At 46.3% G+C, this 18,213-nt stretch overlaps 1 protein-coding gene across 1 annotated transcript in view; it reads left to right on the forward strand.

The window, feature by feature from the left end:
- Nucleotides 1-1,735: 1,735 nt before the first annotated feature.
- The window catches only part of LOC120997866, a 67,561-nt gene continuing 51,083 nt past the window's right edge, over nucleotides 1,736-18,213 (forward strand). The window contains exons 1-2 of the mRNA XM_040428187.1: nucleotides 1,736-1,787; nucleotides 7,171-7,321. Coding sequence (XP_040284121.1) covers nucleotides 1,777-1,787; nucleotides 7,171-7,321 — 162 coding nt within the window. The 5' untranslated portion in view covers nucleotides 1,736-1,776. The remainder of the gene's footprint in view (nucleotides 1,788-7,170; nucleotides 7,322-18,213) is intronic.

An 18,213-nucleotide genomic window follows, 5' to 3' on the forward strand; every position in this document is an offset into this window, starting at 1 on the left:
TAAGTTATCCCATTTTGGAGTTTGTGACTTTTTGGTCACTTTTTTGTCAATTATTTGGGGAGGTGAAAAAAAAAAGACAAATTGGCCATTTATTATTTTTTCCGGTACGCAGCTTGTCATATGGAATAACTATTTTTATATTTTAATAGAATGAAAGTGGTGCGCTCTCAGATGCCGTGGTCACATTTGACCTGGGCATCTGAGGGGTTCAGTGCCTGAAATCGGCATTACTGCCAATCGCAGACATTAGCCCCGGGAGTCTGCTGTATGAAACAGCAAAAAGCCAGCAGCTATGGCGCCAATGCCGCTTGTGAGCAGGCACCATCTTTAAAGACCCGACTTGAGCCATACTATTACAGCAGAGGTCGGGAAGGGGGTTAAAGAATTTTTATTGATGTTATTTTTAACTTTCCATGTCACTTTCTATGTTTAAAAAAAAAATATCTAAAATGCCTCGAATCGCGCTCAATTCTGTCTACACACACTCAATGCTGCCCATTCCCCTTTGTGCCCCCAAACACAATAACTGCACTCTTTTGTGCCCCAAATCATCTGAGTATCTATTTTGTGGTATATAGTAAGTGTCCTAACACATCAATGATGCATTCTTGGTGCCCCCCCACAGTAAGACTGTCCCCTTAGTGCCCTCCTCACAGTAGTTATGCCCTTAGTGCCACCTCACAGTAAAAAAAAGTCCCCTTAGTGCCTCGCCACACAGTATGATGGCCCTTAGTTTCCACCACACACATGCCCCCTTAGTGCCTTTAAAATTAATATTAATCTATAGTAATTTATTACCCATGTTCATATGTGCCCACATTGCTAGGTAAGATGGTGTTTTAATATATGCAAATGAGCCTCTAGCAGCATTGGGGGCGTTGTCATTGCACATAAAGGCTTAGCTCTCTCCCTGGTACTGCCGCACCCTCTGCACTTTGATTGACAGGACCAGACAGTGTAAACATCTTCACACCTGGCCTTTTCAATCATAGTGCAGAGGGCATGGCAGTTGCAGAGAGAGCTGAGCCTCTAAGTGTAACGACAACGCCCCCATTGCTCTTAAAGGCTCATTTGCATATATCAAAACATCATTTTTCTCAGCAATGTGGGCACATATGAACATGGGACCAACACCGATGCCTTCAGCTGCCAAGCGCACATGTAACAGGTCAGTCAGTGTAATAAGTACAAATCTGCTGACAGATGCCCTTTAAATTGTTTATTTTCCTCATTTCTTGGATCCATTTCCAATAATGATGGACAGGTAAACATATCCCCCAAATACCGGTGCAATTCATAAACTCATAGAGTCGCCATGAGGAATGACATCTTTACATATGATTGTTTTTACATAGTGCTCGTAGTTCTGATTGTAGATTTGGGTAGAACGTACAGCTACAACGTATTACAGGTCGAAAACGGAATTGGTAATGGTCTGCATTTACAGTATTAATAATGGACGTATATAGTTTATGAACCTGCTTCCTATTACTAACAGGCACTGGTGGCAATGCCCAGGTGCTAGCAGAACGCTTGAATAGACAAGGATGAGTTCTTTGATAAGAAGACACATGGATCTCTGGACAGCGGAAATGACGGCATGTTATCAAGTAACACATATTGTCCCTGCGGAAACTAGATCCATGGAGTCTTCCTAAACATCCCACAGTCAGTGCACAATGCCGGCAGCAGTGGGTCCGCTATGGTGAACACAAAGGACAAAGAAGTTCTGCAGATGACCATCACATCCAGAGACACCAAGTAAAGCAAGGAGACATGTCAGAAAGGTAAGAAAGCAGGAGGAGATGTTCTTATTTCCCTACTATCATTTCGGAAAACAAATGAAAGACAATCTACTGTTACAGGATTAAGTGTCTTTATTTCAGAGACCTGAACAGCTGATAGTGGCCGAAATGAACAGAAAAAAAACAGGCTCTTTAATTGAATGTTCGATCTAATTAAATTACCCTTAAACTGTAGATGGCGGCTTATTTCGGAGGGTTTTTATATGAGCCGATTTAAGTGCCCTTGGAAATAGATTGAAATCATTTCTTCAATTCAAGCACCATTAAAAAGTCCTTGGAATGAAGTTTTTTTTTTTTTTTTACAGCTTTAAATCTCTTCTGTTTGGCCTGGCCCTGTGAGCAGCATTATCCCTAATAACAGCTAATTGCTCCCAGGAATGTAAAAATACAATGTTATCATTTTGAGCTATGCAATTTCATTACATCTCGTTCAGAATGGCCTTGAAATAATGTAACATTAAATGTGTATAATAAAATCTGCATTACGGATAATTTTACACCGAATGGACAACCATGCCATACGTTGCCTCCTAATTGCGTGATTCCTGAACGCAATCACTATCACTTGTTGTGCAGCCTATATCATATGGCATTGAACAGCAATGAATACAGATTATGGTCGTGTCATTCTTCATGGTTCATCTATTACAAAATGTAGATTTACAATGAATGAATGAGCAGTGTATGTGTGGAAGGTTGAATCTCATAGATCACGTTATGTGGGTTAGTAGACCTTCCCTTTAAAAGAGGACGCTTATGAAAAATGCATGTTGTGGTGCAGGACAGAAACTATTGTATTGCTGCAGTGTGGAGAGTCAAGTGTATATCACCTTGTGGTACCAAAAGGACTAGAAGGATTCCAACAGAAATAGAAGACTTTAAGGATGTGGAGTCAAATATACTGCAGTGTATGACCAGGAGACATGAAAACTGAGTGGTCTACCAGGTAGTTCAATCAAAATTTGCCTCGAACATTAATCATGTGGGAATTAATTAAGACTTGTGTTTTGTACGCCTGTCTTAATTTCAAACCTCACTGGCGTAGAGTGCCCCAGAATTATAAAGGGGCATCTGTCAGCAGAACTGTACTTGGCTGACCTGCTCCATGTGTGCTTGGCACCTGAAGGCATCTGTGGTGGTCTCATTTTCATGTGTGCCCGCATTACTGGTGAAAGTTAAGCTTTCATATACGCAAATGAGCCTCTAGGAGCAACAGGGGCATTGCCAATACACTTAGAGGCTCTTCTCTCTGCAACGGTCGCACCCTCTGCACTTTGATTGACAGAGCCAGGCGTGATAGCGTTTTCACTGCCTGGCCCTGTCAATCAAAGTGTAGAGGGTGCGGCAGAACCTCTAGGTGTAACAGCAACGCCCCTGTTGCTCCTAGAGGCTCATTTGCATATAATAAAACATAATTTTTCTCAGCAATATGGGCACATATGAACACTGGACCAACACAGATGCCTTCAGCTGCCAAGCGCACATGTAACAGGTCAGCCAGTTTCATAGGTACAAATCTGCTGACCTTTAATGGTAATAATTCTAGGTCATTGTCTGGAGTTCCCTGTGCCAGAAAAGTAGTTCTAACACAGAAGTGTACCTTACAGAAATCAGCAAGCCAAAGCAAATACCATTTAAAATTTCGATATTAAATAAAACTGGATCAAGTTCACACCAAAATTACAGACTTTTTGGAATTCTCCTCCAGCCTCACCATGTTCGCAAGCTCTGGACAGGGCTTGGATGACACCTCGGCGTTCTGAATGATATAAACACAAGGGGAATTTACTAATGTCTTTATGTCACAGTAGTGGGGTAAAAATGTTGCAAATTTTGGCGCATGCCATATGTGCGCAATAATTTGCAACTTTTGAAGCTCCTCGCCAAATTTCTAAAGTGGTGTGAAAGGGAAGGGGCTTAGTGGGGGGGGGGGCTTAGCACAACCTGATAGATTTACTTTGACGTAAGTTATAGCTGAAGTATATGCCTACTCCTGGCTGACATATACTTGAGTTTTTGGTGCATGGACTGCAGAGACCAGAGATGGGCCTCATTTATTAAGAGGCATCTTCCTCTTAATAAATTAGATGCATCTCACTCCAGCGCAGAAGGATCAAGAATGGCATAAAAGTCCCTCAATATCTGCACCAGAAATTTGGCACACATTACACAAGAAACGTCAACCCCCTTGCTGGCAAAGCACTATGTACCTTTCTGGTGTAATGTGTGTCAATTTTATGGTGCAGATATTGGGGCACATTTATTAAGACCGGTGTTTTAGATACCAGTCTTAATAAACCACTAAGCTGCCGGTGGTTCCAGCGCCAGTTCTAAATGTAAGACAGCTTCCTTATTGTCCTACATTTAGACCTTTTTCTACGCTTGTCGGCCTGTCCTCTTCCCGTGCCATGCCCACAATTTTAGACTTGGCGTAAGTAGGGAAAAGTCGCAGATAGCGCCTGAGATTAGGCGCATTTCAGATTAGCAAATTACCCCATTGTGTTTATATGATTCAGGCTGCTGAGGTCCCTCCCGTAGGAAAGTCTGAAATGTTGGTGCAAATTTGGTACAATTTTAGTTAATCTAGACATGCTAAAGGGGTATTCTGGTTAGATTGTTATCCACTATCCACAGAATAGGGGATAACTATTTGATCGGTGGGGGTCCTACCAATGGAGCCCCCATGGTCACGAGAATGGGAGCCCCATACTCCCTTCAGCCCCCTTGAAATGAACAAAGCGGCCAGTCAGGCATGCGTGCAGCCGCTACATTCATTTCAATGGGAATTCTGGAGATAGCCAAGCGCAGTACTTGGCAATCTACAGAAATCCTTTAGAAATGAATGGCGCTGCCATGCGCATGTGCCACCGACTGCTCTATTCATTTCAGGGGGGCTGCATGGAGTACGGAGCCCCTGTTCTCGTGATCAGTGGGAGTACCAGTGGTAGGACCCCCACTGATCTAGTAGTTTATCTCCTATCCTGTGGATAGGGGATAACTTAATCTAACCAGAATTCCCCTTTAAATGCACTGAGCAATGGAATCCCAGCACTCAATAAACCACTTTGCCTATAATTTGCTTTGGCTTGCTGATTTCTGTAAGGTATTGTTCACATTATGCATATATGCTCTTTTTAACATATATAGAGGGAAAAGCTCCTGATTTATACCTCTGACACAAGGTTGTGATATATCCCACTCTAAAGGCATATGGTGTGATGCATCGTTCATGGGTTCCATAGTAAAAGGTGGTATACTTTATTTTCCTTTATACCTTTTTGTGGAATAGTGCATTCTACTATGCTATTACATACCTTTTATTGCGGTATGCATCATAAACCTGCTTGATGGAGGTCAAAGAAAACTCTTTTAGCCTCTGTTGGTTGACTGGAGCCCTATGGATATGCTCAGCACACACACCAGGGGCTTTTCCCAGCATACATGCTAAGTGTACATGGCATAATATAGAAACGGCAAGCATGGAGATTCATTGAACTCAAGGGAAGCTAAACTGACTGAAATCAATAGGTATTACGGAGTCACCCATGGGTCCACCCATTTTCAGAGTATAGGGACCTCACTATTCAGAGCATTGTGGGGTCTCCACTCCTGGAAAATCATAAATGTAATTTTATAAAACCCTTTTAAAGCGAACCTTTCACCAGGATTTCACCTAATAAACTATTACCAGTACCTTATAGATTATCCTCATTCTGTTTAAATGCATTCTTGTCCCGCTTTCCTGGGATGTATATTGATGAAAAAAACAACTTATAAAGTCCTTGTCTCCAGCTCCTGCAGTCACGCTAGAAGTCAAGGGGGTAGCCCTTCCCTCACTCCGGGCTGTAACTCCCCTGCCCTAACCCCTCCTCTAAGTAGTGTAACTGACACCCGGCTCAGTCGCCGGGACCGCGCTTGTACTGGTGGCGCATGCGCCGTTGGTCTCAGCAGCAGCGCGATCCCGTCTATCGCACGGACTGAAGCGCGATCCTGTAAGTGAATCGCGCATGCGCCGATCGCACTGCTGCTGAGACCAACGGCGCATGCGCCACCAGTACAAACGCGGTCCCGGCGACTGAGCCGGGTGTCAGTTACACTACTTAATATACATCCCAGGAAAGCGGGACAAGAATGCATTTAAACAGAATGAGGATAATCTATAAGGTACTGGTAATAGTTTATTAGGTGAAATCCTGGTGAAAGGTTCGCTTTAATGTTTCACATAAATATGACTGTGGCCTATAAATAAAACCAGTAATTAAAGTATACTTTATAATTGCTGGTTTGTAATTAAAGTATGAAAGTAATGAGAATGAGTATATTTTCTGTATTATGATGAAAGCTCTGTACATGCATGCATCACCTAGACAGTCTGAAAGCAAGTCAGCCAGACATGACATGTGCCCACACACATTAGACTTAGGTTGGCCAAACTCGTCAATTTCAACCATCTTATGTCAGCCTGCCATTCATTTGGCTTATGTCAGGGGAAAAAAAAGGGATACAAGATGAGATGTGGTTGGGCAGCTTCCAGGTTCTGATTGGTATCGAGTGCCACCTTGGCCACAGATGTTGCAGATGAGCCTGTAGATCCTGCACACTCATAATTTGCCAAACCTTGCGTCCTAGCTGGTCTCATAAATGTTCAATTGGCAATAAACCTGGCGACCGTGCAGACCAAGGAGATGTTACAATCTGGCAAAGACATTCCTGGAAAAACCTTGCTGTGTGTGAGCCAGCATTATCCTGCTGAAAAAAGCAAGTTGGCAGCCTTGCCATGAGAGGCAGCACATGTCCTGCACGTATCGCTGAGCTGTTAGTGTCGCTCGTATTACTGCTAGGGGGGACCAACTGTTGTGCGCTGGTACCAACGGGGGTCAAAGATCTGCCCCATAAGAGGACATTGTATTATATAGTAATATAGGGTGTAGAGATAGCAGTCACACCGGGTCTGGAGCTTGGGGGGAATCAAAGGCTACTCTGCTACATAAGAAGACACAACATGGTAGAATGGGTTGGGGGTTAGATCCTGTATTAAGGCCCAGGAGCCTCTCTCATTGTCAGTGACGTCAGATCAATTCATAATCTCATATAGTTGTAAACCATGCTACATTTGTATTACATACAGCTCTCAGAAATAAATGATATGGCACAGAAAAGACAGTTTTCAGCTTCCATTTTCTCCAGCTGCTTATACTTAGACGTAACTTTTCAAATAATGTGCTTTGTGAAATGAAATGAAATGGTATGCATTAGCAGAAGGCTGACATCTGTTTGAGGGACAAGCATGTTGACTAGGAATATAATGCGAAAATGAAGCGTGGCTTGTGATTTCCATGCTCTGCTTATAATATTATCTCTTCAGCTCCTCAGGTGTGAACACGAGCAATAACAGCTTCTCTAAATCCTATTCATCGCACTGCTCTGATCTAAGCGAAACCAACACATTTTTTCCAGTCTTGTCATTTAACAGAAGGGCATTGCAGCAGAGCTGTGATTCCGGCATTTCGTCTCCAGTGAGTATTTTTCCATTTCTATATGTATCCTCACTAAAGTGTAGCTAACTTTATTGTTACTTTATTTATATATTTCAGGGATGGTCAACCTGAGGCTCTCCAGCTGTTGCAAAACTACAACTCCCAGTATGCCCACACCGCTTACAGCTATCAGGCTACAGTAGGGCATGGTGGGAGTTGTAGTTTTACAACAGCTGGAGAGCCGCAGGTTGGCCATCCCTGATTGATTATATATATTGTAGGGACTCGCTCTGGTAGACGGGATGCGGTCACAGTATAGAGGCAACAACAAGTGCAGCGTACTCAAGTTGTGTGTAAAGGTGTTCCTGGGTGTAGTAGTGCAATAGACACTAACCTGAGACGGCTGACTCTCTGCATAGGCAGGTGATGGTAGAAATGGTTCGTGACGCCAGTGCCAATTAAACGGTGGCACGCCGTTTGCGGATAGCAGGAATAAATTGAGGAACACGTGGTATTAAAACAGAACTCCAACTTTAGTAGTTTTCATGCAGAGACAATATTGGAATCGCAGTTCCTTGGCATACAGTCGATTTTGCAATACGGTTGATGCAGGCAATACAGATGGAGCAAGGTGATTACAGAGTGTTGGACACAGGACTTGCAGTACAGAAGCTTGCACTCTATTTCTGTCTGATCCTGGAATATAGCAATTCTTCACCAAGGCCCAATAACCTAGTTCTGGCTTTATATCCTTGGCTATAGCTTTATAAAGTACCTCCTCTGTTCTCTTGAGTACCTCTTGCTTTCATGAGCTTTGCCTCTGTCTCTCTCTCAGCTTCCTCAGGCTCTTTAGCTAAGATATTCCTGTTTCTGCATATGGGAATTCAGGAGGGAATCTTCTCCTGGACAGCAGGCTTCAGGCCTGGACTTGTCTCTGACATTGTCTAATCTCCAACTGTAGATTACAGACACTAGACTCCGTCTGCCTTCTACTTCCCTGACTGGGCCTTATATAAACTAGGGCTCTCTAGCTCCCTCTAATGACTAGAAGCTGGAATGACACCCCTAGCAGGCCTGTACATGCAAGTTTCACAGTAACAGGGAAATACATGCATTACATTATATGACATTTTATAAAACTGACATGTACCAACTTCTCCATAATTAAGGAGGGACGACAGCACACCAAGTGACACTTTTGTAGTGACGGGCATTACAGTCCCCGTACACTACATACCCCACTGCTTTAAGCTGAGTACGACCTCGTACTCCATCATGGGTCGCCCAACTGGAATCTCTACCTGAAATAGAAAAAGAGACATGCAGGCATACATACATGTAATTCATCTGCATTTACATTTACACCAGGTCCAATTGGCAAAGGTGAAGGGTAGTGACAAGGGGCGTCGTTCTCTTCTCTCAGGATAATGAATGGAACGGGGGCGCTGACCTGGCACAGCGTAACATTATAACCAGGATAGTCCATGACAATGAATAAGTCCATGATAGAACAGCAAAATGGATAAAACAGTATAAAAGTTCTTGGAGGCTCAAAGAACAAACATGAGTCCGTACCCAGGTTATTTTCCTATTAAATCACAGAGGCTCTCATGCGGTGGAGTCCATCTCTGGGCACATTTCCTTTAAAAGAGCAAAAATCTCAGAGGCTCAGGTTCTTTTGAGTCTGTCTCCGGGCACGGTTCCTTAGTATGAAGTTGCACAATAAAAGGACAGCAAAGACAAGTGCTGTAATACCCCTGATCAACCTGAAAAGGGGGTGAACGGTAAAAGGTGCAACTAAGGAACAGGCACAACTTGGTGTGGGGTAGCAAAAGCAGGCAGGAGGTCCTGGAAACAAACTTGGCCTTGTTAGCTTTATTACTTCAGTGGTCAACACCTACCACTGAGCCGTGGATGAACTGGCAGCCGCAACAAAGGACCAGGAAACGTAGGACTCCTGTCCTGGAAGGGTTAACATCAAACTTCTGTAGTGAAATACATCAAAGGCCTAGCAGGCTGATTCACAGTGGCATATCATAACCACTTGGCTCCGCTGGCAAGTACCGTCTGTAGTAGTCCTCTACAGGAGGATGGGCCCACATAACTGTATTGGGGGGCAGCTGCAAGGTGAAGGGGCCCCTAATAGGTATTGGCCCCATGGGCCTAGGGGTAAACCCTTGGGTGGACCGTACCGGTCCCGGCATGATAATGGTGGGATGGAACGGAGTGGTTACCGCCGTCTCAAGCGGTCCGGTGGGCTCTGCGCAGCTATTCATAGCAACAGGAGGCCTTCTTTGGGACACTGGCGGAGCGGTGGCAGCAGAAGGTGGTCTACGGGTGGTGACAGGCACCCTTACCTCGTCCTTCTTTGGCGGCGTCTGGATCCTGGCGGTCGCGATCTTGCGCAGCTCCCGCAACTTCTCCTCCAGCCGGACAATCTGCTCACCGATGCTCTCTGTGTCGGAGTCGCTGTCATCTGCTGGCGCCGCCGGCGCAGGTACAGGAAGTGACGGCTCGGACTCGGCCTTTGCAGGTTCTGGTGATACATCGGGTCTCCGACCCCTCCGGATGTTTTCAAAGGTAGCACTAAGTCCTTTTAACTGTTCCATCTCTGATATGGTCCTTTCCCGACGAGGCAGCTCGGGGGAAGGATAGGGGCTCACCCATTTCTCCAACACGGTTGGCTGCCAGAAGACGTTAGGCCCAATGAAGGAGCTCCGCTCCTGAAAGGCGTGATGGGCCGGCTCTGGAGAGCGTTCAGGTTCCCGCTCGCAGCCAGAGTAGTCTTCTCCTTCTTCTGCCCCCCAGTCCTCAGGTTTTCCCTTGGGACGGGTCACAGCAGTCGCATAAGGGCCTCGCAGGCTCTCGGCAGGGGTGTATTCCACTTCCTCTCCCTCGCGGAGGCTGTGCTGGTAAGAAGGGAGGTAGTCTCTTTTGACAGACCTTCGATTCACATAGAGGTCTCTGCCAGTTAGATAGTCCTGGATGAACCCGTAGCCACGGGTTTTGTCGAATGACAGCACCACTCCCTTTCTCCTTTCCAGGCGGGGTTGGGTGTTAGCATGCTTTTCATGGATTGTTTTAGTCAATTCTTCATAAACTATTTTGGTCTTCGTATTCCGCTTTATAGCGGCCTCCCGGATCTCCGCCATAAGTGATGACCACTTGAACGAGGGCTGAAAAAAATCTCTCCACGAGCCATAGTAGGGCTCTGGTTCTTTCTCCCTTGGGCGGCAGGCGGGTGTCTCCGGTCCCGGAGAGTAGGCCGGTGGAGCCTCCTCTGGCTCTACACCAACATCAGGCACTTGCGGTATTTTAGGCGTAGACATTGCAGCACAATGATGCTCACTTTCCAACATGCTCGATCCTTCTGAGGAGAGCGATAGGGTCGCGTCAATTACAGCAGCCAGCTCCTCCCATTGCACTGGGAGGCCGCCCCCCAGGTATTCCAGTATATGGAAGGCGGTGTCCATGCTGGCAGACATGCAAATGTCCAGATAAGCAGTGGCGCCTGACCTTGAACTCTTTCCCGCTTTTTCCTCAGAAAGGCGCCAATTTTTCCCGCCTTTTCGGGATGAAGGTGACGCAGCAGTAAATTCAGCAAGCTCAGCGGCCATCTTTAGCAAAACGCTGTCTATTCACTGACAGCAAGCAGGATTGTAAAAAGTCCACAAAACCACACTCCAATGCGGCGATTTTCTTCCTCTTGGTAGCGCAACACTGCACAGCGCTTTTTAGAGTTTTTTGGTACACTTTGGGTATGATTTTCAGTCCACAAAGTCCACTTGAATAAAACGGGCAAATTGTCACTTTGGTCACAGGGCAACTGTATAAGGCACAAAGTTCACGCTTCTTGCACTAGAAAGCGTGCGTATCTTGTTCGTGACGCCAAAAGAGAGGTGCAGCGTACTCAAGTTGTGTGTAAAGGTGTTCCTGGGTGTAGTAGTGCAATAGACACTAACCTGAGACGGCTGACTCTCTGCATAGGCAGGTGATGGTAGAAATGGTTCGTGACGCCAGTGCCAATTAAACGGTGGCACGCCGTTTGCGGATAGCAGGAATAAATTGAGGAACACGTGGTATTAAAACAGAACTCCAACTTTAGTAGTTTTCATGCAGAGACAATATTGGAATCGCAGTTCCTTGGCATACAGTCGATTTTGCAATACGGTTGATGCAGGCAATACAGATGGAGCAAGGTGATTACAGAGTGTTGGACACAGGACTTGCAGTACAGAAGCTTGCACTCTATTTCTGTCTGATCCTGGAATATAGCAATTCTTCACCAAGGCCCAATAACCTAGTTCTGGCTTTATATCCTTGGCTATAGCTTTATAAAGTACCTCCTCTGTTCTCTTGAGTACCTCTTGCTTTCATGAGCTTTGCCTCGGTCTCTCTCTCAGCTTCCTCAGGCTTTTTAGCTAAGATATTCCTGTTTCTGCATATGGGAATTCAGGAGGGAATCTTCTCCTGGACAGCAGGCTTCAGGCCTGGACTTGTCTCTGACATTGTCTAATCTCCAACTGTAGATTACAGACACTAGACTCCGTCTGCCTTCTACTTCCCTGACTGGGCCTTATATAAACTAGGGCTCTCTAGCTCCCTCTAATGACTAGAAGCTGGAATGACACCCCTAGCAGGCCTGTACATGCAAGTTTCACAGTAACAGGGAAATACATGCATTACATTATATGACATTTTATAAAACTGACATGTACCAACTTCTCCATAATTAAGGAGGGACGACAGCACACCAAGTGACACTTTTGTAGTGACGGGCATTACAGTCCCCGTACACTACACAAGTTCTTTGGATCAAACAGTTCAGTGTTTTATTCACATTTTAGGCAAATGACAAAACAAGCAGTCATATTCAAACTAAAAGTCACCTTGCGGTGTTGGTGGTAATTCACGCCATGCGGCAATTCTGCCTCAAAGAGTCCTTGCTGATAGCAGCACCAACCTGTTTTCACGCCAAACAGGTAGCAAGCCTTCATCCAGACACAAGGCTCCCAGATCCCAACACACAGACATGGTTTCTGAGCCTAGCTGCCTATTTAAGGACAGCCAGGTGCTGCCAAAACCCGGATCGGCATTTAAAATCCAGTCCGGTATTTGACCTCACCTGGCTGTAAAATCAGCCCAGCAGCACATGCTGGGAGGAAAATACCTGTTTTCCCAGACCAAACCACTCACTGTGTCACATACCCCCCCTTCCCCCCTTTGTTTAACCCTGAGAGGGTGAACACTCGCCAGACAGTTTCCGCGTTTCCCTGTAACCGGCCTCCCCTGTGTTCAGGGCCGGCGCCACCTGTAAGGCGACCTAGGCAGACGCCTAGGGCGCAATTTAGCAGGGGGCGCCGGAACCGTGCGGTTTAAAAAAAAAACGTTGGTTAAGTGGCCGGCAACTAACTATAAGCAGGAGTGGACACGTGTCACAGGGAGATGAGCGCTTCCATTGTGGCCTATCAGAGGCCGCCGCAGGCGAAGCAATGACGTCATCGCGCCGCCTGAGCCGTACAGCGCGGGACACAGGCCGGAAGAGACCTCCATGTCAGCGATGCAGGCAAGTATAAGTGTTTTTTTTTTTGTTGTTGTCAATACTGGTGGCTACTGGGCTGGCACATGATGGGGGGCTCTGGCTACTGGCACATGATCGGGGGGCCTATGGCTACTGGGACATGATAGGGATAGGGGGCCTATGGCTACTGGGACATGATAGGGGGGCCCTATGGCTACTGGCACATGATAGGTGGGCCCTATGGCTACTGGCACATGATAGGGGGGCCCTATGGCTACTGGCACATGATAGGGGGGGCACTATGGCTACTGGCACATGATGGGGGGGCCTATGGCTACAGGCACATGTTGATGGGGGGGCTCAGACTACTGGCACATGATAGGGGGGGCTCTGGCTACTGGCACATGATATAGGGGGGCTCTGGCTACTGGCACATGATATAGGGGGGCTCTGGCTACTGGCACATAATATAGGGGGGGGCTCTGGCTACTGGCACATGATATGGGGGGGCTCTTGTTACTGACACATGATGGTGGGGGGGGCTCTTATTACTGGCACATGATTGGGGGCATCTATGAGGGCACATTTTACTGGCACATTATTGGGGGACATCTATGGGGGCACTTATTACTGGCACATTGGGGGCACTTATTACTGGCACATTATTGGTGGGCACTATAGGGGCATCTACTGAGGCCACAAAGAACGGCTATTTTATATGGGGGCTCTGTATAGGGGCATTTTATACTGGGACACATTATGGTGGGTACTATGGGGAAGGTGAGAGAGGAGTACTATGGGGTCATCTACGGGGGCACTGAGAAGGGGTATTTTACACTTACAAATTATGGGGGACACTGAGGGCATCTACTGGGGCACTAAATATGGGGCATTATATACTGGTACATTATGGGGGCACTAGGAGGGAGGGGGGAGAGGAGCACTATGGGGGCATTTACTGAGGGCACTATATAGGGGTATTTTATACTGGCACATTATGTGGGCACTATGGGGACATTAGCTCAACTGGGGGCATTACAAGGGGGTATTTTTTGCACTGTCACATTATAAGGATAATTATTTCTACTGGGGGGGGGGGGGGCATTATGGTGGGCTTTATTACTCCCCCATGGTATGACCCCCTAGTAGCAGCACCAGCCTCTCCCTGCTCTGCTATCCCTCTGCCCATTCTCCGAATCCTTATTATGAAATCTTTCTCATTAGGATAAAACACATCAGCTCCACCGAGCCCCCGGCCAAAGTGTTGAAGTGGTGTCCGAGATCCCCAAGGGTCAAGCCAAGTAACTGTAAGTTTTCATATGAAATATGTTTATGTTATACACATACAGTGGGGGAAATAATTATTTGACCCCTCACTGATTTTGTAAGTTTGTCCAATGACAAAGAAATGAAAAGTCTCAGAACAGTATCATTTCAATGGTAGGTTTATTGTAACAGTGGCAGATAGCACATCAAAAGGAAAATCGAAAAAATAACTTTAAATAAAAGATAGCAACTGATTTGCATTTCATTGAGTGAAATAAGTATTTGAACCCCTACCAACCATTAAGAGTTCTGGCTCCCACAGAGTGGTTAGACACTTCTACTCAATTAGTCACCCTCATTAAGGACACCTGTCTTAACTAGTCACCTGTATAAAAGACACCTGTCCACAGAATCAATCAATCAAGCAGACTCCAAACTCTCCAACATGGGAAAGACCAAAGAGCTGTCCAAGGATGTCAGAGACAAAATTGTAGAGCTGCACAAGGCTGGAATGGGCTACAAAACCATTAGCAAGAAGCTGGGAGAGAAGGTGACAACTGTTGGTGCGATTGTTCGAAAATGGAAGGAGCACAAAATGACCATCAATCGACCTCGCTCTGGGGCTCCACGCAAGATCTCACCTCGTGGGGTGTCAATGGTTCTGAGAAAGGTGAAAAAGCATCCTAGAACTACACGGGAGGAGTTAGTTAATGACCTCAAATTAGCAGGGACCACAGTCACCAAGAAAACCATTGGAAACACATTACACCGCAATGGATTAAAATCCTGCAGGGCTCGCAAGGTCCCCCTGCTCAGGAAGGCACATGTGCAGGCCCGTCTGAAGTTTGCCAATGAACACCTGAATGATTCAGAGAGTGACTGGGAGAAGGTGCTGTGGTCTGATGAGACCAAAATAGAGCTCTTTGGCATTAACTCAACTCGCTGTGTTTGGAGGAAGAAAAATGCTGCCTATGACCCCCAAAACACCGTCCCCACCGTCAAGCATGGGGGTGGAAACATTTTGCTTTGGGGGTGTTTTTCTGCTAAGGGCACAGGACAACTTATTCGCATAAACGGGAAAATGGACGGAGCCATGTATCGTGAAATCCTGAGCGACAACCTCCTTCCCTCTGCCAGGAAACTGAAAATGGGTCGTGGATGGGTGTTCCAGCACGACAATGACCCAAAACATACAGCAAAGGCAACAAAGGAGTGGCTCAAGAAGAAGCACATTAAGGTCATGGAGTGGCCTAGTCAGTCTCCGGACCTTAATCCAATCGAAAACCTATGGAGGGAGCTCAAGCTCAGAGTTGCACAGAGACAGCCTCGAAACCTTAGGGATTTAGAGATGATCTGCAAAGAGGAGTGGACCAACATTCCTCCTAAAATGTGCGCAAACTTGGTCATCAATTACAAGAAACGTTTGACCTCTGTGCTTGCAAACAAGGGTTTTTCCACCAAGTATTAAGTCTTTTTTTGTTAGAGGGTTCAAATACTTATTTCACTCAATGAAATGCAAATCAGTTGCTATCTTTTATTTAAAGTTATTTTTTCGATTTTCCTTTTGATGTGCTATCTGCCACTGTTACAATAAACCTACCATTGAAATGATACTGTTCTGAGACTTTTCATTTCTTTGTCATTGGACAAACTTACAAAATCAGTGAGGGGTCAAATAATTATTTTCCCCACTGTATAGCATACACCGTGCCTCACAATATACAGTTTCTTCTGTAAAAGTCATCAAGTGTCATGGGGAAGGGGGGCAGGCGCCTTATTGTTTTTCGCCCCAGGCTTGTTTCTTTAGCTATGGCTTAAGTTATGGTAGTTGTTCTCCACCATTCTTAATAGGGGGCTTTATTGCAACATATAACTCTGTTTTAATTTAAATGCTGAGAAACGGGTGGAACATATGTGATGTCATGATATGGGCTGATCATCTGATAAGGGGGGGGCGGCAATTTTAATCTTGCCTAGGGCGGCAAAAATCCTTGCACCGGCCCTGCCTGTGTTCCACCGAAAACGCAAAGTTTTGTAGGGAGAGAAACCATCGCGTGACCCGGTCATTTCTGTCCTTGGCCTGGCTCATACACTTGAGAGGTGAGTGGTCAGTCACCAGGTGGAATTTTCTCCCCAATAAATAATAGCGGACAGATTCTAGTGCCCACTTAATAGCCAGGCACTCTCTCTCCACTATACTATACCGGGTCTCGGCTGGGGTGAACTTACGGCTGAGGAAGACAATGGGATGCTCCTCCCCTTTGACTTCCTGAAACAGTACAGCACCGAGGCCTACTTTGGAGGCATCGGTCTGTACTATAAACTCCCTTTTGAAGTCAGGCGTCACCAAAACCGGGGACCCGCACAGGGCCAAATTCAAAGCGGAGAAAGCCTCTTCCGCTAGATCATTTCAGCGAACCATCATTGACTTGTGTCCCTTCAAGAGTCCTGTCAAGGGCGTGGCTAGAGTAGCAAAGTGGGGAACAAACCTAGTGTAATAGCCCACCATTCCCAGGAATGACTTTATTTGCCTAGTGGTGACAGGTCGGGGCCAATTCCGTATCGCCTCTATTTTGTTCACTTGGGGTTTGATGACTCTGTGCCCAATGACATTACCCCAGGTACTTAGTCTCTTCTAACCCTATCGCACATTTTTTTGGGTTAGCGGTTAGGCCAGCATTCCGAAGGGAGTCCACTACAGCCTGCACTTTGTGTAGGTGACTTTCCCAGTCGGTACTGTGGATGGCAATAACGTCCAGGTAAGCCGAAGCGTACCGACGATGTGGACAAAGCACAATGTCCATTAGTTGCTGAAAAGTGGAGGGGGCGCCATGCAGACTAAAGGGTAAGACCTTATATTGATACAGCCCCTCAGGCGTAATGAAGGCAGTTTTCTCTTTGGCAGCCTCCATTAAGGGCACCTGCCAGTACCCTTTCGTCAGGTCCAAAACAGAAAAATACCAGGCTTGTCCTAACCTCCCGATGAGCTCATCCACCCCGGGCATGGGATACGCATCGAATTTGGAAACCTCGTTAAGTTTTCAAAAGTCGTTACCAAACCGCAACGTCCTGTCCGGCTTGGGAATCAAGACTATAGGACTGGCCCACTCACCGAGCCTTGGGAACCCGTTATGGTTTTAATCTGACTTTTGCCTGAGGCTCAGTGACACTGACAATGTCATTCTTGATTATGGAAGTGCGTCCAGGGAGGTCAGAGAACACATCCGTGTTCCGACTAACGAACTCCCTCGCCTCCTGAGTCTGTTTAGAGGAGAGGCTGTCAGCAATTTTTGCTGTGGCAGCCGCCTCTCTTGCATCAGACAGAGGGGCCGGTACCTCTTCTCCTAGAAAACACTGCCGCGGGCTGTCTTCTGTACAGGTTTCCCTATCTTTCCACGGTTTGAGTAAATTCACATGGTAAACCTGCTCCGGCTTTCGCTGCCCTTGCTTGTGTCCCTTGTAGTTTACATCTCCAATTTTCTCGAGTATCTTGTAGGGCCCCTGCCACCTAACCAGGAACTTACTGTCCACGGTCAGCACCAGAACCAAAACCCGATCACCCGGGTTAAAGATCAGGACCCGAGCCTGCTGATTATAGACCCAACTCTGGGCTCGCTGAGCTGCCTATATATGCTCCCTAACAAGAGGCAACACTGTCTCTTGCATCTGGGTAACGTACTCAATAACACTTTTATGTGGAGTTCCCACGCCTCTTTGGCCACGTCCAAGAGACTGCAAAGGTGTCTGCCATATAGCAGTTCGAAGGACGAGAACCCAGTAGAGGCCTGGGGTACCTCTCGCACTGCGAACATGAGATAGGGCAGAAGGAGGTCACGGGCCTTCCCATCTTTAGACATTACCTTTTTCAACATATTTTTTAATGTTTGGTTAAACCATTCTACCAGACCGTCAGTTTGCGGATGGTAAACGGAAGTCCGTAGTTGTTTTATGTGCAGCAACTTACAGAGTTCCCTCATCACCTTGGACATAAAAGGGGTCCCTTGGTCGGTCAGAACCTCTTTAGGTAGTCCTACTCAGGAAAACATCTCCATTAACTGCTTAGCTATGAGTTTGGCCTAGGTATGTCGCAGTGGCACCGCCTCCGGGTACCGAGTGGCGTAGTCTAGAATGACATCTGTTGATG

Source organism: Bufo bufo, chromosome 4 (assembly GCF_905171765.1).
Source record: "Bufo bufo chromosome 4, aBufBuf1.1, whole genome shotgun sequence".
Lineage (NCBI taxonomy): Eukaryota > Metazoa > Chordata > Amphibia > Anura > Bufonidae > Bufo > Bufo bufo.